The sequence below is a fragment of the Miscanthus floridulus genome, chromosome 3 (genome assembly GCF_019320115.1).
Source record: "Miscanthus floridulus cultivar M001 chromosome 3, ASM1932011v1, whole genome shotgun sequence".
Lineage (NCBI taxonomy): Eukaryota > Viridiplantae > Streptophyta > Magnoliopsida > Poales > Poaceae > Miscanthus > Miscanthus floridulus.
In genome coordinates, this window is record NC_089582.1 from 7937755 (window position 1) to 7962687 (window position 24933).

Consider the following 24933-nt stretch of genomic DNA (forward strand, 5'->3'; position numbering starts at 1 on the left):
AACGCCCAACGGAAACGAAACTTTCCAACTGCCACTCTTGTTTTTTTAATAAAATAAATAATATATAAAATACTCCTGCCTGCTACGTGGGCTCCGCGGCGGCGGGTCCCATGAGCAGGTGACCCAGTGCCCGGCGGGTGGATCCCATGCAAAGGTCATTGACGTGACGTCATTGACTGGTGGCTGTCGCCGGCCGTGTCGGCGACGACCTGGTCTCCCGGTCTCCGACGACGGAGTCCCCCGCTCTCCGGTCTCCTCCGGCGTGGAGCTGGAGCATACAGTACATATATCCGCACGAACGCCTAAAAGTTCCCGATATTTCTTCAAACTAAACTTCACACACAGGAAGGCATTTTGCAGAATCACGCGGATTTAATTTTGCATACGATGTAGCAATGGCACAAGTAATTCCGTGGTATAGTTATAATTTTTTCCCTTTTATTTATTTATTTATAGCATCTCGTAATGACAAAATTCTTGTTTCCAGCAAAAAAAAAAAAAACTGGAAAGAAAATCGTACAAAGGTCGTGATACATACATACATACATACATACACCACGTTTTACAAGTTTCAATCACTGTCGTTGAACACGACAGTCTTCCAAGGACGCTCAATTCAACAGGCCGTTGCTTTTGCTTCCTCGGTGAGAAGAACAAAAAAAAAAGGGTTCTACAGAAAAGAGAGAGCGGAGGAAGAAAAAGAAAAATAAATTGGAAGGAGGCAGGGCATGCTGGGCCTCTTTCGTGTGAAAGGTCAGATGGGCTTGGATTAAAATGGAAAACAAGGATCTCTCCCATCCGTGTTATTATAGGAGGGCATCTTATTTGTGTGTGTTGGATAGTTAGGCAGCACAAGGAAATAAATATTTAATTATTATTAGTTCTACAATGGAGAATATTAACATCTGCATGAGTTACACATAGCTTGCATGCATAGCTCCACGTCACATATGGTTGTGGGACTTACTACCTCACTAAGCGGTGGTGTCTTTTCTTTATTTCTAGAACATACCCGTGACTTCATTCAAGTCTCCATGTTCTTCACTTAAGTGTCCACTTATCCGCGGTCTCATATTCTACAAATAACATTATAAATTCTTTTTAATAAATAATATTATTAATTTATAGGACACACCACCTTCCCAGCAGTACATCTTGAGTATTAGTAGCACCCATAGAGACACATACACCATGTTTACTTCGCTCATTTAAGCAATTGTTGGTATAAGTGAACTCCTCGATGTCTTAGAATATAAGGATAATACTGTAGACTAAATCTTTTTCAACGAAATCATTATATACAATATCCCATCCTCCGTTCTTAATTATAAACTAGGATATCCATACATTTATGCATACATCATGTAGCCTCTACTTGATAGAATTAATTAGTTTTGCCTTATGTACCCTGCAACCCCACTTGCATAGATTACACGTAGCATAGAGTGGGGCTATGTGATACACCACCTCTTTTTCTAAGCGGTGGTATCTTCTTATTCGGTTTGATAACATGTCCATGGTTTCCCCTTAATAATATATAATAATCAAATTTGTCCTTTTATCATTTCTTCTCTAAGCAAGTGCGAAACTAGTGAGAAGACTTGTCTAGGTCGTCCTTTGTCTTATAAACAGTTCTATAAACTATTATTTAAAAAGGAAAAATAATATTATATATAGACGTACAGAACACACGACATCGTCTAGCGGCGGTTCGTGTTCTCCGAGAACATGTTGGTACCACGTCCACAGCATTGAGCCACCGATTTCGTCTCATTCTTTCTCTCTTACGTACATGGCTCATCTTATTAATTGCTAGAGATAAACCTCTCGACGTACGTCTTTTGTTTTTGGATGACGACCTCATTTCGAGAAAACAATTATATATGGACCATACGTACGTGTTTACCTAACATTCTTAGCGTAGAGGGTATACGTACATTTACACATATGTCTGTGTTCCTTGACAACAAAATGTCGTGACATGATAGCAGAGGGGTAAAGAGCTTGAGAATTGAGATCCTAATAAGTATACAAATACAGTAGTTAGTGAGGGGCACCGTATGTATGTGTATGTGTTGATCCATCATACATATCTTAGGTGCTGCATGCGAGATTAGATAAGACTCGGAGGAGCCTCGGAAGCGGACGAAGACGGGATGTGGTGACGTCATGCCGTTGTTACATTAATTTGCTGCATTATATATATATATATATATATATATATATATATATATATATATATATATATATATATATATATATATATATATATATATATATATATATATATATATATAATTATAATTATAAAAATGCGATGGACGACGGAAGCCAACGGAAACGGAACTTTCCAACTGCGCTCTTGTTTATTTATATTATTAACTAAAAAATTATATAAAATACCACTCCTGCCTGCCTGCCTGCCTCTCACTCCTCACTCGGCTGCCGCGTGGGCTCCGCGGCGACGGGTCCCGCAAGCAGGTGACCCAGTGCCTGACGGGTGGCTCCCATGCAGAGGTGCGACGCGTCCCTTCGCCTGGGGGCCTCCTCGCCGCGGAACGCAATCGAAGCGGGACGTCACGTCAATGACGTGACGCAGAACTGGTGGCGGTCGCCGGCCGTGTCGTGTCGGCGACGACGCGGTCTCCCGGTCTCCGACGACGACTCGATCCGATCCTCCGTGGCGGTCGTCGCCGCAGCTCCGGCCGGTCTCCCGTCTCCTCCTCCTCCGGCGTGGAGCTGCAGCAACATATATGATGCGCACACGCCTACATGCATGTTCCCAATATTTCTTTTCTTCAAACTAAACTTCACGGCAAGGAATTTTGCAGAATCCCATGCTGATTTTTTATTTTGCATACGTATGATGTAGCAATGGCACAAGTAATTCCGTGGTATAGTTATCACCTTTGTTCCTTTTATTTATTTATTTATTTATAGCATCTCGTAATGAAAAAATTAATTCTTGTTTCCAGAAAAAAAAAAAGTGGAAACAAAATCGTACAAGGTCAGGCCGTCATACATACACACATCACGTTTTACGGGTTCCAACAGTCGTCATTGTCGTCGAACACGACAGCCTTCCTTCCAAGGATGCTCAGGCTCTCAACGACTCAACAGATCGTTTTTTTTTTTCAGTCTAACAGATCGTTGCTTTTGCTTCCTTGGCAAGAAGAAACAAAAGTTCTTCAGGAAAAGATAGAGGGAAGAGAGACAAAAAAAAAGAGAGAGAAAATGGAAGGAGGCATGGCCTGTTCCGTGGGAAAGGCCAGATGGGCCTGGATTAAAATGGAAAACAAGGATCGGCAAAATGGAGAAAATATAATGGGACATGGTCCAGGTTTTAAGTAAGAAAGGGCCTCGGCCCATGATCATTTTTAAGGGAAAATTAGGTTAGAGGCTTTCTAAGGCTTTGATGAATTTAGCTTGGGAATGCTTTCATGCTTTCAGACTTGAATAGGAGGGAAGGGGTTACGGTAATAACTTATTTAATAGCTGGCTACTGAATATACTCTTCCTCTCTCTCTCTCTCTATATATATATATATATATATATATATATATATATATATATATATATATACAAACTAAAGAAATCTATTTATAGACTTAAACAAACGTCTAGATGGTACCTTAATTAAGTTTCATAATGTGATATGGAAGTTTGGTTTTAGTGAAAATAAGGTCGATAGTTGTATATACATTAAGGTGAAGGGGAGCAAGTTTATTATCCTAGTACTTTATATTGATGATATTGTATTAGCAAGCAGTGATAAAAACATGCTGCATGAAACTAAGGGTCTCTCTCATCTAATTTTGACATGAAGATTTTGTACATAAACTAGAGCAAAACTAATGTAACAGCTGTGTACTGGATGCCATGGTGAGAGTCAGACTACGCACAAAAAGGATAGGACAAGATCACCGGAGGAGACGAGGCCAAAGTCGAGGAATATACGTACTTTGCCGTTTGAATCTTTGTGTGCGGAAAGGGAGCCGCTGGCCAATTGTAAAACAGTCGTCCAGGCATGCGCGGGGAGCGAAGCAGCGCTGACCAATTGCTTCGCTGCCGCCGGCACGCCAGGCCAAGAGTAGCGGCGCCGATGTGCCACGCTGCCCCGTCACCGGCCCTAGCTCGGCCTCCATGAGACATGCCGCATCTCCTTTGTCGATTTGGCATCGACAGTTTTAATTCTGGACCAACAATCCAATCTGAGGTATCCTCACGTCGCCGACACCTCATGTTCAAAATTGTCAAACCAACAGTTCCCGCACATCGTGCGAAATTTTTTCAAATAATTTTTTTTTCATCTCATAATAAACCGGCACGCCGGGATATAACAGTTGCAACCTCTTCTTTCCAGATAACCATTCTTGGAAAGAAATGAAAAAAAGAAAGAAAAAAAAACTGTTGCAGGTCAGGTCATACACACATCAACGTTTTACAAGTTTTAGTCCTCGTCGCTGTCATCAAACACGACAGCCTTTCTACGATGCTGAACAACCGGCTGCTTCCTTGGTGGAGAATCGTCATCGTCGTCATCCTCGGACACCAGCTCCTCACGCCTGTGCCCACCACCCCCTGATTCTCTCTTTCGTTTCGGTGCCTGCATCATAAGTTCCATTTGATTATATAGAAACTACAGAAATGCCCTCTAAACTGATTTCCTAATAATAAAAAAAGTCCTACAATCGCAAGCCTTGTTTTCTGATGTAAAGGATTCCATTCTGTGACATGTTAGCTTAAGAAGAACCTGAATCTAACCAAGTATGGAAAAGAAAACACTGGTGGCTGAGGCCAAGATATCTAACCTCCATTTCTTCATCCGACAGAGGCACTTCTTCTTCAACGTCTTCCTCATACTCGTCCTCCTCATCCAGCTCATCCGCCCTTCCACGACGTGGTGAATGTTCAATATCCTCACCATCAGTTTCATACTCTGACTCCTCCCTCTCACTCTCCGAGTATTCATCGGCTTGACGTCTCGGTGGACGAGCAGGAGGGTACAGTGGTTTGCGGGGAACATTTCTGCTCATATTTGACTGAAAATGTGCAGAGCAAATAGATAGATGTAAATACTAAAAGTTTGGTTAAACTAAAACTGAGAATTGAGCGCAACTGCTCACCTTCTTCGCGTTAATGATACGCCTCTCAGCTAGTGCTTCAGCCTCCAATTCATCCTCAAAACGCCTACGACCTGCCATTCGCCGAGAACCATAGTCAGGCTCCTCATCCTGCCAAAATATGAGTAACTTTAGTCAATTCTCTAATAGTGACATTACTGGACAGATATAAAATAACATCATTAATGTCCCAAAACTAGGCAGTTTGTTAGAGCTGGTCAGAGCAATCCTGTTTGGTCATGTCAAATCCAATAACAAATTTATTGGGATAAGTTAAAACCCAGCACAATGCTTAATGATCTAAAAAAATGGCTGCTAAAATTATTTTCTAAATCAAGGAATAAACTCAAGAGTTGAGTAAACTAGCATACCATGAAGTAACCTCATACAGGAATAAACTGTCAACGTAATGAAAGATACATCGTCATTTAAGACATAACTGGAGTAAGTTTAAACCATTTTACACTGATTTTGTGGTAAATGAAACATATGAGTGTGGCATGTGCATGCAGTAGCTCATAAAAAAGGTTTAGTTACTGAAAAAAAAAACGGAAAAGAAGTTATTAGGCACACTTTTTCTCTTGCTATGTTGCCAGCAGGCAAGATTGCATCACAAACATTCACCGAACACAAACTTTTAATTATTAATTTTCTTTTCCCGCCCTTCACTTTTTAGTGGGATAATACACTTGGCGGGGTAGATGGACCTAACAGGAATGACACATTTACACCAATAGCTAATAATAACATGACAATCTAATTGTCAAAAAAAAGCAGCTCAACAACAAGATACCAACCTCATCTAGAGCATCTTCTAAGAACCCTGGAGAAAGCTGACGCCTTGGCCGGGCAGGTTGTGTGTACTTGCGGTTCACTTTTTCTCTCTTGCGTTGAAGGATCGAATGGGCTCGAATAGTTTGGCCCTGATTCTGCATAATTTTCGTATCAGTAGAAAGAACAAACTCTGTCCAGATGCATATGAAATCAGTTTTTAACAAAAAGGAAAAAGCAGATCAGAAAGAAACATGACTTGAGTTCTATTATTTCAATGGTCAGGATATAACTTTTTGTATCTTAATCAATCACTTTGCATGATGTAACTTTTTCTTTGGGGGTGCTAATTTGAACATGCACACTAAATCATAATAACACTAGCAACATAGTGACAACTAATATTTACTTTTAGTTCCAATCTTCTCAAGAAATTGCCACACATGCAAGGAACTATGTATAGGACTACCAACAGGAGAAACATATGGGCAGGAAAAGCAAAGCACAACACAAGTAATGCACACCTGAACTAGGGATCTCAGTTCAAGCAGCTATATTGGACAAAAGCAAGACATGCACAACATCCAGTGAATGAAGTACTAGTGATTTACTAACCCTTTCTTTTTCCATTTTTGCTTTCTCAGGATCCTTAGTCTCAAACCATTTTTGCATCTTAACAGTTTTCTTATTCTGAGAATCAACCAGGGCAGTTAATAAGCGATGTGACTTTGAAGACAAGGAGGATGGCATAAATCGCATTTTGTGCAAAAGCCTTCCTTGTGATTGTAGAATTCCCTGCGTTAAAATTCAAAATTAATAGTGCCAACAAAACTAATCGTTGGTGATTGAAAAAAGAGGTGGTACTAGAAATACTGTAAAGAAGACTTAGTTTACCTTCCCATGCCTCAAAAACAGATGGGACTGGTCATGATACGCCTCATGTACAGATATATCAAGAACCTCATTGCCAATCAGAAGCTGCATACTTCCATCCTTCCATTTTACAAAGCGTGCATTGCTTTCACACTGCAATAAATATGTGCCCAAAGCTTAGTAGCAAGAGTAAAAAGAAATGAAATCTCAGAAAGCATCAACAAAGAAATTTATTTATCATAAGCATGTAACCACCTATACAACCTGCACAAGGTTAAATGTAACTCTCAAATAGAACTGATAATTTGATTGGTGTCTTATGTTAAGAGTATTAACAGGCAGCCAAAGTGAGCCGTAAAGTTGCTTTCTTTGGACACATGTGCCCCAAATAAAAAAAGGAAAAATACAGTTAAAAACAAAACAATTGCAAAAATCAAGACAGGGAAGAGTCAGTCCAAGTATCATCAGTATGTTAGTGAGTTCCAAGAATAATTGATACATGGACAGCATTCCACTTACAGATGTAGTGCCATCTGCATTCCTAACGGTTCTCCACCGCACAATATTGTCCTCCAGCCGTATCCTTTTCTTAGTCCCAGATTCATCTGTAACAAAAACATCTTCTTCCACATATGTTTTTGGATCAAAGGGTTTAGGGTCGATCCCCATAATGTTTGATACCTTGATCACATTCATCTACAAAATAGGAAACAGTTAGTGATCAATCAGTATCAATATGTGAGTAGCTACAGAAGCACAAACCTTTGATCGTGGATGATAAAATTCCTAGCCAAAGCATGAAAAGTTCTAAATAAAACATGTTTGCTACATTACCAGATTTAACATAAAGAGAACAGCAACCATACACATGCTCTTTTGGACAAGTATAAGCGAAGTGCTCAGCCAAATGATCAAGTTCCATGCTTCTTCAGTTCAATTACACTAGCCAGGTAGCAAGGTGTATGTAACTAGTGAACATCATCTATGTAACAAGCAGGAGATGGTAACATCGTAGATACCAAGCAATATTAAACAATGTAATGCAGATATAGCAACATAAACATGATACAGTATTAAAAATATATATATTAAATTCTTGGACACAAAGAATGCAATATACAGTAGCCTATAAATTCATAAAAATGATCTATTAAACTACATGCCCCAAAAACATGTAAATTTCAAATTGAGAGCAACAGTCAAATGATAAAAATCAATAGTGTACAACATGAAATTGTCTCATCAGAAAAGAACAGCAATGGTATGTGGCCAAAGATGCATTAAATGTATCACCATATGACAATAACTCACTTTGTCAGGTCGAGCTGGTGATTGGTTAAATGGAACAATCAAATGATAAACATCAATAATGTACAACATGAAATTGTCTCATCAGAAAAGGACAGCAATGGTATGTGGCAAAAAATGGAGTATCATCATATGACAATAACTCACTTTGTCAGGTTGAGCTGGTGGTTGCTTAAATGGGACCACCAAGTCTAGCGGTGGACCGACTGGTTTCTCTTTTGGTTTCAGTTCACGATTATCATCAGATTCATATCGCATATCTTCATCAGCCACAACGTCATCTGGTTGCATGCCCTTCTCATACTGGCCTTCATCCTCCAAGGGAGATCTCTACAAAAGAAAAGAAAAGAAAAGAAATTTTACTAAGCACAAGAGGAGTTTGAAAAAGAAAAGGCTACAGAAAAAGATAACAGGTAAGGGAAATGAATATTTCTCAAAGCTGATTGGAGTGTGAATCAATACTCATGTAGAACACATGCAAGACACAAGGAGAAAACACAGCTTCCATTCAGTCAGACATATCAAGTCACAACAAGAAATGCTCTCATGAAAACTTAAAATATCTCAGATCCATATATGTGAGGTGATACTGAAGGTTAAAGGAAGACAAAATAGTGAATTGCTGAGTTTATTCTCTGCATGCTAAGCTGTATTTATGTTCTGTTAAAACTAACATGCTATGCAGCAGATCGTAGCTATCTAGAGACATAATTTCAAGCAGGAAGTTCAAATAAAAACGAAAAGCTCTAGGGGTAAGCCTGATGAAGGATTCTGCTACACACTTTGAATCTTTATTAAGGCGACTATTCCTACTTACCTAAAATCGGCGAATAGAAAGGGCGGAAAACATGAGCGAATCTTACATGAGATTCTTCATCAATTTCATGCCGAGCGCGATATGGAGCTGGTTCATCTTCATCGCTCTCACCAAACACATCGCGAACTACTTCATGATCTCTTTCTTCCTCCATCGGAAAGCTGCATAATAATATGATTATAACTGTTACAGACAACTACAGGATTAGAAAAATAAAGTCAAAATAAACGAAGAGTGTGTATGATGATAAAGTAATTGCCAAAATAACTAAACATTTGTGAACCATTGAATTGAGTACTAAAAATTGTAAAACCTAAAAAGGATACTGATGTATAGTTTGATATGTAGCATTATGTTTTTCCTGCCTAACCTTTGTTTCCTTGTTTGGCGAGGTTCCTCGTCTTCTTGAGCTCCATAAGCATAGTAATTATCTTCCGATCCCTCGGATTCAGAGGCAACAACTCCCCTTCTTCTGCTAGATACTGTCCTCTGCTGGTAGCCTTCATCTTCGCTATCCATTCCTCTTGCATCAGGTTCCATCCTCTGGTCATCGAGTTCTCTTTCTGGGGAGCTCTGGACTTTGTCCCCATCACTTTCTCCTTGATCAAGATCGGCACGATGAGCTTCGCCTTCACTTTCCTCGTCCATTCCAACTTGGCCCTCACTTTCGCCTTCACCTTCACCTTCCCCTCCATTCTCTGCCTCACCATCCACTTCTTCCTAGATAAATATGTATTAAATAGGTTAGTGTTACCTCAGGAGGATTTACTTAAGTACACGGCATTAGAAGGTTGGAGCAGTATGTAAGGATGAACAGCTTGGGCAGAAGGAAAATTACATGAGCGTTAACCTTGAACTCCTTAGTGACAAAAGCAGAGCACAGTGGCCCGAATTCTCACCAAGATAGGTCCAGTGTTAAGATCAATTGGTACTTACTCAAAATTCCCCGAAATGTAAATAGATTTACAGTTTAGTAATTCGCAGATTGGTGCGCTGAGTGTAGAAATCAACTAAACCGAGTAGCAATGAAACTCGTATAGCAAAACATAACAGAGAAAACATGTGCTATCCTCTTGTAAATGCGACGAAGCACATGGACCTTGTGAACCAGAAACTCGAATTTGTTTTTTCTTCTCTTAGTGTTTGGATTTCGTAGTACAGACGACTGGACTTGGGGAGAAAATGAGGCAAACAAAATCATGTATTCATCAACCTCTCTCTGCATACACAACTAAAAAAAAGGGTCAAGCGCGACTCCAAATCTCAGTAGAATTCCAACAAATTCGCACCAACTGTACACCTCCCCAAAAAAACACTGCATCACCAGCCGCGAGGTTCCCGGACGAATCCGAAAACCTAAGCCCTAGCCCAGCCCAAGGCATGTCCGACGGGGAAGATCAAAGGAGCCGAGACGAATCGGAATCACGGGGAGGGAGACGGGCGGGCTTACGGAGTGGTATCCGCCGTGGCGGGCGGGCGCGTGGCTGCGGGCGTCGTCCTCCTCCTCCTCGTCGGCGTCGTCTTCCAGCTCCTGGTGGTGCTGCGGGGGCGACAGCAGCTGTTGCTGGTGGCCGTCGTCCTCATCGACGACCTCGACGACGTCGTCGTCGTCGTCCGCCTCGTCCTCGTCCTCCGACTGGTCCCCGAATAGGTTCTGCATCATCAGGTTCCGCGTCTCCTCCTCCGCGTCCCGCTCCCGGTCGCCGCCCGCCATCGCCGCCACCGACTCCGCCTCTCGTCCACCTCACCGGCGTGTCCTGGCGTTGTGGTGCGAGGTAGAGGTGTTGTTGGGCCTTACCTTTTTCGAGAGGCCGAGAGGAGTTGTGATTAGTGGGGTCTGGGCTTTAGGCTTTGGGCTTTGGTAGATGTGCCTACGTTGGGAATTGTTTGGGCCGGAAGGGGATGTGGTGGTAACGTCTGACTTTTTTTTTCTTTTGGTCTCCTGAACAATCACATAATTCTCTTCAGAAATGCTCCTGAGCGGGCGTCCAGACTGTTTTGCCTATCGGACCCTATTTTAATTTGATCTAGCTCGTACAGATAGCCCAATAGTCTCTACCTGACATTTCTCTCCCACACCGCTGCTCGTCTTCCCGACACGACACTGGGGTGGGGTGTTTATGGCTGGCGGTGCCGTGCTCGCCTTTCTCCTTCGTCGCTGACCGCCTTCCATCACTACCTCTTCCTCCCTCACGGTGTCGTGCCAGCAGCAGCCACGCAGGCGCGCATGCGCCGGCCGCCGTGTGTGGCCAGGCGGCCAGGAGAGGTGGCCGTCGTAGGTTGGGCCCGGGCCAGGTGTAGACGTGGCTGGCCGCCGCCAGGCCGCGCCACCATTCTCAACCGCTGGCTTGCTGGAATCGGCTGTTCCCCCACTCTGTGTTGTGTCATACGGAAGAATAAGGGTGAAAACCGTATGTTGCATGAGTATATTTCAAGTGTTTCATATGTTTTATAGTTATGTTGCAAGCGTTGCATATCGATGTTGCAAAAGTAGATAAGGATGTTGCACATGTTGTAATGGCTATACACGTATGTTCCAATTGTATGTTCCAAATGTTTCATCTGTTCCAGACGTACGGTGCAAGTGTTTATCTAGATGTTTCAAAAGTAGATCTCGATGTTGCGTATATATGTACGTTGCAAGCATATGTTTCAAGTGTTTTTAGGTGTATCGTACTTATGTGTTTGCAAGTGTTTCACGTGGATGTTGCATATGTTTGCAATGATTTTTAAATATTTTTTAGGTGTTTTCGCAAGTGTTTCATATGCTTGTTTTAAGTGTTTCATCTGTCTTCTTTTGCATGTTGCAACTGTTACATCTGAATATTTTAAAAGTAAATCGAGGTGTTGCACATGGAATGCGCATGGGAAGCGACCGGCGGTGCGGGGGACATTCGGGCAGTGCGGGCCCATTGCTGGTGCCCTCGCTCGCTTGCTGTGCAGGCACCGTCAGGATGCTATGTGCCTGGATCGGACGTCCGACGCTAGCAAGTCCATTTTCTCTTCTATCTAACTCCAAAACTGGATAAATTGTCTTAACTCTTAAAACATTTTCAACGAATTAAAAAACATAGCAACACCTGAGAAGGTTTCTAATAAACCACAAAAATTATATCTAGGCTTCTAAAAAGTTCAAAATAAATCATATGGATAGATTTGTACACGATAAACCCGAAAAAAATTAGAGCTCATCAAAATATATCTAGAATCTTCCAGAAGTAAGATTTAACTTTAGGGAAATGATAAATATCTATAAAATGTAAAAACTTTCCTGAACATTTCAATCGATGTCTAAATGCGTTTAAAAAACTTCTCGCAACAAAATTATGAGATGCAACATGCAACCAACGTGAATGCAACATAAATCAATGTATAATAAATTTATGATTGGACACATCACATGTTTTTGTTGTGAAAACTTTTCAAAATGCAGGCGGACATTAATTATGATGTTTCAGGAATTTTATATATTTTTTGGATATTTTTCTTTCTAGAGCTAGATATACTTTCTCGAAGCTTCTAGATATGTTTTTTCATGAGCTCAGGATACTTGTTTGGGTTAGTTGTTTTCCAATCTACCTAATATGATTCTCTTAGAATTTTAGAAATTTATAGATATATTTTTTGTGGTTTAAAAACTTTACCATGGGATTAATTTTTTAATTAAAATGTAACGAAAACATCTTGAAATCACCTTGTCGGGTTCATAAACCCGGGGTCCCTCGGGGACCGGCTTCCACGCCAAGGCTCGGCCCAAGCAGATAGCACGCAACTCATGGGCTGGCCCAAGAATCTAAAACAACAGGCTGAAAGGGCGGTCCAGTCACCGACCGGAAGGTCTGGCCGAAGAAGAACAGCGCCCGCTCATCGACTACTTCGGCCCACCTCTCCGACCGAAGCGCTCACTTCGGACTCCAGCCGCCTTTGGACGACCTCTCTGATCGGAAGGCCTAGCCCAAAGCACTACTTCCGACTCCGACCTCGCATCTCCGACCGGGGTTCGTAAAAACCCGGCTCACCGCTCTTCTCCGACTGGCGCAACCAGAGCTGACTAGGGCCATTCGACCGGGGATGCCCACTCAGAAAGGATCAGGGGACAAACGGAGAAAGTAAGCCAGGGCACACAAGTCAAACCACGATACCAGGGACCATACCATGTACGCTTGCAGGAACAGTACTCTGCAACCGCCCTAACACAAACAGTATTATAGACGCTGATATTTCCCTCTACAGTATTGTTGGCGCCATTAACTCCCATACGATAAGGCCCCCACATGCCTCTAGGCAACGATAGTGTTGTGGGCGCCGGGATTTACCGTATCTGGTGAATATAGTGAAACTCCTCACATGCCTCTAGGCATCAACAGTATTTGTAGGTACCGACATCTACCATTCCGGAAGAAGGCAACGCAACCTCCCACATACATCTGATATTCTACAGTGACATTAACAGTGTTGTGGGCGCCTACCATTATCTTGTACCCGTCGACATGGGCAACAAACACTTGCAAATTTATTAGTTCAATTTGGTTGTGTTAGTCATCAAACACCAAAATCCAAAGTAATGGGCCTAGGGTCCATTTTCCTTACAATCTCCCCCTTTTTGATGATTGATGACAACACGACCAAAGCAAACAAATAATAAAATTTTTGAAATTGAAAAACTATCTACTTGCTAGGATGCAATGCAAGGGACAAGATTATATGATGCTTAAAGATACTATATATAAGATACTATATGCAACCTTATCTTGCCCTTGCAAATGTCCCCATGTGATATTATGGATTAAAGCCTAGCTTTCTAAAAAAATTCTTCCATTACTTAGACTAACCCATAATTCACTTTTCTCCCTTTCTCGGACCATTACTACTTGTAACTAAATGCTTGTCTTTGGTCCTTCAAATTCTCCCCCTTTGGCATCAAACACCCAAAAGGAATACATTAGTAGCACAAGGAATGGTCAAACTTGTGAACCAAATGAAGGATTTGATTAGCCTAGAATAGGTCACAAAACTTAACTATCATATTATATAGACTAAGCTCCCCCTAAATATGTATACATATGATAAAAAGCAAAGTATATGCATAATTAGTAATTCATTGCACAAGAGAGGTTAATCTATATAATGTATGGAGAAAGCAAATAAATATCAAAGTGAGATCAACATGGTGATATCGGTTTAGAAATACCATATGTGAAAATCAATTTGATTTCTATCAATTGAAGTATAATGCTTTCCTCCGGGGACTCTATTTTCCTTGCAATGAGACTACTACACAAGATAAGCTTAAAAAGGTGTTAGTCTCAAAGCATCCAACTTGTAGATTAAGCTCCCCCTAAATTTGTGCACACAAGTGTTGAATACTTATAAAATTTGTGCATATTTTTGGAGAGATTATCTACAATTTGGACTTTGGCACATATTAGATAAATAATTATAAAACAAGCTATGTGTCGTGCTCCTAAACAATTTTAAACCATGTAGGTTTGCTCCAAGGGTTGATAATGAAACCGAGCAAGCCTACCATATGATATACCTATTGAATACATGACAAAAGATTTAAGCATGTAAATGCAAACATAGACATGAAAGATAACTAGATGCTTTAAGAGTATATCAATTGAAAAACAAAACCAATTGAAATGAATACTATTTGAAAGTAATGACATCTAGTTACCTAACATGGGAAGGGGAATTTGGGTCCATAGTATTCACTAACCTACTTTGCAATGACTTTGTCCATCATGATGCACCCCATGAAATGCACCCAAACTTTGCCAAGTCTCCAAATTCCCCGAAGTCCGACGGACTTCTCACTTCCCTTTCGAGATTCAAACCTTCTTGGTGCTCTTCATGTTGGAAATGATTTCCTTTAGGGTTGAAAACGGTCGGGAAAACACCGTAATCATTCCCGCTCCTGCATTATATGACCGGGAACGGTGGCGGGAACGGGAAAGCCGGACGGGAAAACGAATTCGATATTACGGGATATCGGGAACGGAATACTTCGATCGGGAACGTGTCGATTATGATCGGGAATCGATAACACAAAACGAAAACATCGATATACATGTAACCACTTAAAACAGTTAGCTCGACGCAATAATTGCAACCATGCATTGAAGCATATACGGATGAAACTATGAAAGCAACACAGAATCAGAATGAAGCAACCACACACAGTACATCACAGTTCACAGGCAATGAGGCAACAATCACATAGCACACAAGTCACAGGCTCACAGCCGTACATCACAGTTCACATGCAGGCAAGGCAACCACACACAGGCAATGGTCCAAGTCCAACACTCGACTCACTCACAGTCACAGGCAATGGTCCAGGTCCAACACTCAACTCACAAAGTCACAAGTACAAGTCCAAATTAAAAATAAAACATGCCCAGCTGCCAAGTGCCAACAGCCAAACACACAATAGATGAAGGAGCATAAGCAGACAACACTACATGTCAAAGAAGCCCAGATCATCTCCATGTGGTCCATCTCCTTCGTCATCGCTGTCCGTGACATCGTCGTCCTAAAAAAATAGGAGGCATCAGTGTTGGAAAGAACTGATCCGGCCACACCCAGTTATCAACTAATATGCAAAATCATAGACAAGGGTGAAGCTCTGTCCCTCTATTATTCTGAATCAAGATATATGCAAAATCATGCTTACTTGATTTCTAAGTTGTGCTTATTTAGATTTCCCAAAAACTCCTAACAGTTTGTTTCTTACTTTGAACTTTTCTGCTCAGTTACCAACTCACAGTTGCTTGAAGCTAACCTTCGGTTCAGTTGCTAATAGTCTATCAAGTGATGTATAAATACTAGAATTATTATCCTTTCCCCTAGATTAGAACTCTAGAGTAAACACTAGTAATCTAGTACACTACACAGCCCCAGCCACATACAACTGCAACATATATATAACAAACAATGTAGCCAAATGACTAGATAACTCAATTGACAATACCTCAATGTTCAGCTTTGAAACAAGGGCCTCAATAACTTCAAGATCACCAACAATAGAACCAATCTTCTTATCTGAAATTCAAAGTAAGCCAAGACTCGTATATCAGCAAACATGATTATGATAAAATATTGTACAACTAAAACTAAGATGCTTTTCTAACCTCTTCTTTCTGCAGCAACCCAATCTTTCATGCATATCAAAGCTTCAACCATTTCAGGGTCAAGGCGGCTACGGAAAGGATCAACAACACGTCCACCAGCGCTAAAAGCAGACTCAGAAGCCACAGTTGAGACTTGTACAGCTAGCAAATCACGAGCTATTTTTGAAAGAATAGGATACTCATCGGTCTGGTTCTTCCACCATGCCAAGATATCAAACTGACCACTGAGCCTCAGAGGCGGATCTGCCATGTACTTGTCCAGCTCATTCATATCATCAGCACCATGCCCACTAGACTCATACAAGAAGTTCTCTAGTTCATCATCTCCACTGTCCACTAACATGTCATCTGTATCCTTAGCATCATTTGATCCACTTTTAGGCCTTGAAGATGAAGGAGCAGCAGCAGCATAGAACTGGTACAATTTCTTCATGACATCAACAAGTTCATCAACATGAACTTGAGATGAGATGCCATGGAATTTTCTCATGTAGAACTCAATAAGCCTTTTCTTATATCTAGGATCTAGAAAGCAGGCAACAGCAAGTGTAGTGGATGATTTCTTCCAATATTTTTCAAACTTCCTACTCATAGAATTAGCCATTGCACTAATAGTGATATCTTGACAAACAGACCATTCATCTAGTAAAATCTTTATCTCACAAAACCCTCTATAGAACAGATTTGCAGTTGGATATAAAGTACCAGACAACAGTTCAGTGAGATCAAAGAATTTCTTCAAGCATTGGAATAATTTAAATGCCATGGCCCATTCACCAGGAGAAGGAGTGATTTTTTCATACCTACGGCGATCTGATGATTTAAGCCTCATGAATGCATTCTTGTAGTACAAAGCATCTCGAAGCATCAAATACGTGGAATTCCATCTGGTTGACACATCAAGTGAAAGACCCTTGTTTGTATCCAGCCCACACTCAGTTGCACGCTTCATGAGCTCCTCCCATTGCAATGGGGATCCCTTGACAGCAAGAACTAGTTGTCTAATATTCTCAATTGTGGGTGTGATTACACTCAAACCATCCCTAGCAACAAGGTTCAGTATGTGACAAGCACACCTCACATGGAAGAATAGTCCATCACATATCAAAGCCGTTGAACTAGCATTGGCCCTTAGATCAGAGATGATGTCTTTGACTGCTACTTCATTTGCTGATGCATTGTCCAAGGTCAGAGCAAACATTCTCTTGTCAATATACCACTTAACCATAAGTTCAGTAAATGTCTCAGAGAGCTTTGTACCAGTATGACGGCCCTGTACATGCACAAAGTTCACAATCCTTTTCTGGATATACCAATTGTCATCTATCCAATGTACAGTTACACACATGTATGACTTGTTCTGATTTGAAGTCCACATGTCCATGGTGGCACTAAACCGACAAGAGACAGATTTGAACATGCTATACAACCTCTCCTTTTCAGCTAAGAACATGTTCATAATTTCTTTCCTAATGGTAACATGAGATCTGATTGGAAAGGTAGGACACAGGGATTTGATGAAATCAACAAAATACTCATGCTCAGATATATTAAATGGGTACTCATGCATGACTATTGCCAAGTAAAACTTTCTCAAGCTAGCCTCTTCATCATACCTGTATGGTACCACAGCAGTCATGTCTTTCCCCCCATCTTTTTCCACTTTGAGCTGCTGCTGGCCCTTCACTATACTATGTGACACCCTCAGATGGGTCCAAAATCCAGTTGTTCCGTAGTTGCTCTCACATCTGCCCTTGTGATTGCATTTGGGCCAATCACAATAAGCCCACATCTGAACATATGTCTTGCCATTATCCTCAACGACCACTCTCTTCTTGGTAAAGTACTGCCATACATTGGATGTACACCTCTTGCGCCTCTTTCCACAAGGTACATCTCCCTCTTGCACAGGCTCATCGCCGTCAACGCTGATTGCACTTGCAGTACTTGTTCCAGCAGCAACAAAACCTCTATCACTTGCACCAGTAGCCCCTATGTCACTTGCAACAGCAGCACCTAGATCACTCGCACCAGCAGCACGTATGTCACTTGCAATGGCAGCACCACTGCCACCAGCACCTTCTAGGCCAGCACCACCTGAACCACTGCCACCAGCACCACCTGAACCTGAACCACTGCCACCAGCAGCAGCACTGCCACCTTGACTTGGACTAGATGCAGGAGTTGCACTTGCGGATGATACAGATAGACATATACCAAGATCTTTACCACAATTACCAGGGCTTTCACTTGACCTCTTAGATCCTGCCAAGACAAGAATAGAACACAACAATATGAATCTAAGACACCAGTATGAATCAAAATGACCAAAGTAATTGGACCTTACTCAATTACTTTTACTCATGCATCTGTTGGTTGCAATTGCAATATGAATCTAAAACATTCATTTGGGAATCAAAATGACAGTAGCAATTGGACCTTACTCAATTACTTTTACTCATGCATCTGTTAGTTTGATAGTTTCATCTAACACACAAGCAATAAAACACAAGGGGACAATATTCATCTGTTAGTTTCATCCCTAACAACAAGCAATCCCATGTAGTGATTCACACATCTAACATCTTTGCCAATAAATGAAACATACACTAATTCACACATCTTTACCTGCCATTAGAAAAGGCGCGAGGGTGCTGCTGTTCACCGGCGGGGGTGGCTCCAGGAAGAAGCGGCGCTTGGAGGCGGATGAGGCAGATGCAGAACCAGAAGCTTGCTCACTTGGTGGTGGCTTCATCTTGGCATCCGGCCTGCCTCCCTAGCCCCCAAGTCGTGGATCTGTTGTCGCCTCGTCGGACGGCCAGGCCGCCAGGCAAGGCACCAGGAGGGACTGAGGGAGGCCAGGCCGCCAGGCGCTAAGAGCCTAGGAGAGGAGAGCTGGAGAGGCGCTTGAGAGTTGAGAGAGACTGAGAGTCTGAGAGGGAGAGCCGGAGAGGAGGGAATGCGGCGCGGGCGAGTTGCGGTGGGCGGCGGCGTGCGGCGTGCGGGCGAGTTGAGAGAGACTGCCGAAGCCGAAGAGGCGAAGATTGGGGATTTGGGTGCTTAGGGTTTGCGGCGTGCGGTGCGGGCGACTGGGTGACTCGGCGTGCGGCAATGTGGCGTGGGGTTTCAGGGTTTGGGCGACGGACGTGGCCGCGCGATGTGGGGTTTGGGTGGGCCGGCGAGGTGAGTTGGGCCGTTTGCCTGGAGGCCTTGAAAACAGGAATTTCCTGCGGTAGTTTCCCGAACAAATACGGGATCCGCTAATTCGGTCAGGAAACCACTCTAACCGATTTCGACACCGGATTCGCCGTATTTTCTCGGATTTCTTCCCGAATCCGTTTTTTCCCGAGAAAACGATATTCGGTCGGGATTTTCGGTATTCGGTGTCGGTCGGTACGGGAATTTCCCGTTCCCGTTTTCAACCATAATTTCTTTTGGCACCCAAAAACGTTTGACCCCATTGTTGGCTTGCTTGTTCACCTTGATGGCCACCACCTTGTCATTTTTCTTCTTCTTCAAGAGATAAGGTGTGGAGGCCTTCTTGTCCACCTTGTTGGTGTAGGTGTTGGAGAGCTTGCTTGTTTGCTTTTTCTCCTTCTTTGCTCCTCCCCCATTCTTCACCTTGCACTCATAGGACTTGTGACCTTCCTTGTGGCACATGTAACAAACCATGGTTTGTCCTTCATCAAGCTTCTTCACTCCCTTGACGATGTTATCTTGATGAAGTTGGGTTTGCTTCGCCTTGCCTTTCACTTGAGTTAAGTCCTTGGTGAGGCGAGCTACTTCTTGCTTGAGTTGCTCATTCTCCTTTACAACCTCTTGTGTGCATGTATCTACAATAACTTTCTCAACATAAACTTGGTTGCACAAAGGTGAGTCTAAACATAAATCATTACAAGAAGTAGATACATCCTTTTTAGACATGTTAAAGATAGAACTTTTCTTTTTAGATGCCTTGATGGGGTTTGTGCTAACGGCTTTAAGATTAGCAACTTTATTAGTTAGCTCCTCACAATGTTTGCACATGGTTTCCATTTTAGCAAGCAAACTATTATATGCTTCTTGTGAGCTAGCTAACTTTTCTTTTAATTTTTCATTTTTCTTTAAAAGTTGCTCATCATTGATTGTACATGCATTTGTTGTTGCACTAGTCTCAAGTCTCTCAATTTTAGTAGATAGTTCAACATTGAGATTAGCAAAGTTCTCATATTGTTCAAGCAAGGTTTTATATGCTTTTTGTAAACTATCTAGCCTTTCTTTTAAACTTTAATCTTCTTTTGTTGACTAGTGCAAGCTTTAGCATAATTAAGATTTTCTTGCATAAGTTTATGATAAGAAGGCATATCATCATCACTATCACTCTCACTAGAGGAAGAGCTTTCGTTACCTCATGCCATAAGGCACACACGAGAAGAGCTTGATGATGAGTGCTTGCGGCCTCGCCTCTTGTGATGGGGTTCTTCTTCACTTGAAGAATCATCCTATGATCTTATTGATGTGAGGGCTTGGTTCTTGCATGCCTTCTTCTTTGTCTTGGGTGTGGGCTTGTTTAGATAAACTTCCACAAAGTGCCCCAACTCGCCGCATCCATAGCATCATTTCTTTCTTTACTCTTTTCTTTGATTTGTGAAAATGAAATCTTGAATTTGGATGGGCACACCCTTGACATTGAGTCTTTGGATCATCTTCTCCACCTTGTTGATCACTTTGATTGATTCTTCATCAAGATCGGAGGTGGAGGAGGAAGATTGATTATCACTTGAATCTTCATCATCATCATCATCGTCCTCATCTTCTTCTTCATCTTCACTTAAGGAACTTGAGCTTGAGCTTGTCTCAACTTGCTTGCCTTTCATCTTCTTTTTCTCGCTACAAGCGAGAGCTTTGCCTTTGCTTGATGAAGAAGCTTCTTCTTGCCCCATCTTACGTGACATTTCAAATGCCACTAACTTGCCAATGGCTATGCCCAGGGTCATATTGCTCAAGTCCTCCATGTTGTGAAGGATGGTGATGATACTTGCATATTTCTTTTGTGGTAGCACAGAGATGATCTTCGTCATGATGTCCGCATCATCTAGCTTTAATAATCCTATAGAATGGAGCTCATTGATAATTAGATTCAAACGAGAATACATATCACGAACAAGCTCATCATCATTCATAGTAAAGGAATCATAGTTTTGCTTTGCTAGACAATGTTTTTGCTCACGGACATTGCTTGTGCTGTCATGGAGCTCTTGGAGTTTTAACCAAATTTCATGTGCCGTATTTAAAGTGAATACTTGGTTAAAAACATCCATACTAAATGATTCAAACAAGCAATTTTTAGCTCTAGCATTGAAGTGCATTTCTTTTTCATCACTCTTTGTAGGTTTTTTGGGATTCTTAATGGGTTTCATCCCATCACGAGTGACTCTCCATACACCCAAATCAACCGCCTCAAGGTGGCAAGCCATTCTTGCTTTATAGTATGGGAAGTTAGTGCCGTCAAAGTACGGAGGCCTAGCGATATCCATCACAACCACTCTAATAGCATCGGCTCAACGGCGGTTAAGCCAAAAGTCCAAAATGAGCCAACTGGCTCTGATACCAATTGAAGGGACCGTGATGCCTAAGAGGGGGGGTGAATTAGGCAACTTAAAATTCTAACTCTAAACTATGGCCCCTTTTTCTAACCCTAGCAAAACCTATGCAATAGATAAGCTATCTAGATGTGCAACTATGGTTTTGCTAGTGTGTTGCTATCTCTACCGTAAACGTAGTAAAGTAATCAATGTAAATACGGAAGCTAAAAGAGCAAGGTAGAGATATGCAAACTCCCGTCGACGACTCAGGTATTTTTACCGAGGTATCGAGAAGCGCGCAAGCTTCTCCCTAGTCCTCGTTGGAGCCCCTCGTAAGGAATCCCTCACAAGGGCCAAGCTCTCGGTCGAGTACCTCCGTGGATAGCCTCGGGCCTTCCCCACGCGCAAGTAGGTCTCCGATGTGCCTCTCGGCAAGCCTCTCTCGGATGCTCCCCGCCGTCTTCACTATCAAGCTTCTGGCCGAAACGCCACGGGCCTTGTTCCCTCTGGTACACGGTAGCGGCCACACCACAAACGCGGTTGGTGTGATCTCGTAAGACTTCAAGCCCCTTCGATGTACAACACTTGTACTCGCAAGCACGGGGTGACAAGAGGTATGCAAACCTCACTAAACACTAGGCATAAACCTAGAGCAAGCGCATAAGCGGTGGTCTAATCAACCTAAGCACTTCGCAAAGCACTTATGCTAATCACCTAATAAAACACTAAGCACTATGCATGTGGAGATCACTAAAATGGTGTATCAACACCCTTGGTATGTTTCCTCAGCTCTACACCCACCAAATGGCCGGTTGGGAGGTCTATTTATAAGCCCCACTGAGAAAGTAGCCGTTGGGGACGAAATCCCGCTTTTCTGCTACTGACCGGACTCTGACCAGCGTCCTGTCAGTACTGACCAGACGCGTCCGGTCACAAAAACGGCTCTCTGGAACCTTACTGATGTTGACCGGACTCTGGCACTCAGTGTCCTGTGCAGCGTCCTGTGCAGCGTCCTGTGCATCGGAGCATCCGGTGCAGCGTCCTGTGCAGCGTCCGGTCGCTGCTGTTGACTCTGCTATTGCTTGATCGGAGCGTCCTATGCAGCGTCCTGTGCAGCGTCCGGTGCAGCGTCCTATGCATCGGAGCGTCTTGTGCAGCGTCCGGTGCATCGGAGCGTCCTGTGCAGCGTCCTGTGCAACGTCCTGTGCCCTCTGTGAGCTCGTTTCTTCGCGATCTTGCGTCTGACTTGGTTCCTATCTTCGTGCTTAGACTTTGCTTGATATCTTGTGTCTTTTCTTGTGCTCCTAAGGTCTTGCTTATGGTGTTGATCATCAGATCATCACGTCGCCTTTGTCCAAGTCACGTCTTGCACCCTATTGAACTACAAAACATAACACTTGCAAATTCATTAGTCTAATTTGGTTGTGTTACTCATCAAACACCAAAATCCAAAGTAAATGGGTCTAGGGTCCATTTTCCTTACACTCACAACCACATAACCGCCGGGTTCAGACCTCAAGCACACGCTTGACCACTTAGCTCGTAGCGTAGCTCCTGTCGCTCTCGGCCCTTCCGACCAGAGCCGGCCGGACCTCTTGTACACCCCATCTTTCTCCTTCTTATTTGTAACCCCACTGCAAACTTCGAGCACCTAGGCTCAGGAATAAAGTCACTGACCGACTCAAACTGGACGTAGGGCACATTGCCTGAACCAGTATAAACCCTGTGTCATTTAGTGCTAGGCCACCTTCGATCACAACGTACGGCAAAACTATAAATATTTACTAGTTGTTCACTTTCTGTACCGACACACCTATAACTAAAACAAGAAGGTGTAATTTAAATGGTTTTGACGGTTGAATTGATATAGTTTGGTCAGATTTGGATTTTGGTGAAAACCTGAATTATGGCTATAGTTTAGGGAGGAAAATATTTTTGTGTTTTTCTACAAAAGGCTTTTCTCCACATATGTTTGAAGTTCTACAAAAGGGTTTTATCCTGCACGTTACGCCTCTAGCACTCTATGAGTAAGTATTATTGGATTAACAACTTACCATTATTGCGATCTGCAACCAACAAGCCTAGCCTTTCTAAAGATCTCCAAATGTTTATGCAGGTAGAAAATGCCATGGTAGTAGATCGATTCAGAATGTCATGGCAATAGATAGATTAATGCTCACGTTTCTTCTTCTGTGCTGCATTGAGAATTTTGACGCCAAAACCAGAAACTGAAAGATGGAAGCGACAGAGCTAAATATCCACCCAGCGTAGTAGCAATGCCATATCCAGCATTAAGCTTTGATAGATCAGCTAAAATGATGTGCGGGCTAAAGTTTAGTCCCTGTCACAACGGATATTTAGACACTAATTTAGAGTTTGAAGCATAGATTAATTATGAAACTAATTGCACAGATGAAGACCAATTTGAGACGAATCTATTAAGCCTAATTAGACCATGATTTGATAATGCGGTACTACAGTATTTTTTGGAAACTATGTGGTGCTACCGTACCATGTGCTAATGATAGATTGGTTAGGCTTAATAGATTCATCTCGTAAATTAATCTCTATCCGTGTAATCAATTTTATAATTAGCTAATGTTTAGTCCTCCTAGTTAATATCAAACGTCCGACGTGACACAAACTAAACTTTACTCCTGGCATGAAACATAAAGACCTCGACTCCGTGTCTCAGTAATTCAGTAAGTCAGACGCTAGCAGTTATGGGTTGACTACACTATATAAGGCCCTGTTTGGTTTCTACAGGCGCTCCTAAAATTCATGTCACATCGAATGTTTAGACACATGCATGGAGTATTAAATATAGACTAATTATGAAACTAATTACACAACTTGCGACTAATTTGCGAGACGAATCTTTTAAGCCTAATTAGCCCATGATTTGACAACGTGGTGCTATAGTAAACATGTGCTAATGACAGATTAATTAGGCTTAAAAAATCGTCTCGCAAATTAGCCTCCATCTATGTAATTGGTTTTATAATTAATCTATATTTAATGATCTTTATTAGTATCTAAACATTCGATATGACATGAATTTTAGGAGCGACTGTAATGCGCCCTTTACTTTTATGATGCGCATTGATTTTCTATTTAATAATGCGAAGAAAGCTTGAATCGTTCATAAAAAAATTCCATTATGGGAATCGGGAATAAGGAAAAGCAAAACCAGAGAATAGCTTTAGTAATGTATCCAGGCGGTGGCCCAGCTTTTGGTTATTGGTCAGAGGCCTCCTCTATCCACTCGGAACTGATTCCAACCAAACACCCCCTGAAAATCGGTCGTTTTGTCATGACAGGAGCGTGTTGCAGCAACTGTG

General features: G+C 42.1%; 2 protein-coding genes across 2 annotated transcripts; both read right to left on the bottom strand.

Moving 5' to 3' along the window:
- Window positions 1-4283: 4283 nt before the first annotated feature.
- LOC136544889 (protein LEO1 homolog) lies at window positions 4284-10691 on the bottom strand. Its single transcript, XM_066536949.1, has 11 exons — window positions 10343-10691; window positions 9263-9612; window positions 8939-9053; window positions 8223-8405; window positions 7287-7463; window positions 6789-6920; window positions 6510-6689; window positions 5921-6052; window positions 5127-5234; window positions 4812-5042; window positions 4284-4606 (listed from the first exon to the last, which is right to left on the bottom strand). Exons 1-11 carry the CDS (start codon window positions 10604-10606, stop codon window positions 4451-4453), a joined length of 2028 nt encoding a protein of 675 aa, XP_066393046.1. The 5' UTR covers window positions 10607-10691; the 3' UTR covers window positions 4284-4450.
- Window positions 10692-17845: 7154 nt separating this feature from the next.
- Window positions 17846-18783, bottom strand: LOC136543086 (uncharacterized). The gene is made up of 3 exons (XM_066535643.1): window positions 18657-18783; window positions 17976-18293; window positions 17846-17874 (listed from the first exon to the last, which is right to left on the bottom strand). Exons 1-3 carry the CDS (start codon window positions 18781-18783, stop codon window positions 17846-17848), a joined length of 474 nt encoding a protein of 157 aa, XP_066391740.1.
- Between the last annotated feature and the right edge of the window lie 6150 nt (window positions 18784-24933).

Bases quoted from the DNA above. Each gene is read 5' to 3' on its own strand.
- LOC136543086 (XM_066535643.1), bottom strand. From the start codon at position 18,783: ATGAAGCCACCACCAAGTGAGCAAGCTTCTGGTTCTGCATCTGCCTCA. The intron at 18,294-18,656 runs GTAAAGATGTGT...TTGTCTTGGCAG, and splicing joins CGCGCCTTTTCTAATGGCAG to GATCTAAGAGGTCAAGTGAA. The intron at 17,875-17,975 runs GTACTGCAAGTG...AATGTATGGCAG, and splicing joins TTTTGTTGCTGCTGGAACAA to TACTTTACCAAGAAGAGAGT.
- LOC136544889 (XM_066536949.1), bottom strand. From the start codon at position 10,606: ATGGCGGGCGGCGACCGGGAGCGGGACGCGGAGGAGGAGACGCGGAAC. The intron at 6,690-6,788 runs GTAAACTAAGTC...ATTTTAACGCAG, and splicing joins TGTTTTTGAGGCATGGGAAG to GGAATTCTACAATCACAAGG. The intron at 4,607-4,811 runs GTTAGATATCTT...CTTATGATGCAG, and splicing joins TGTCGGATGAAGAAATGGAG to GCACCGAAACGAAAGAGAGA.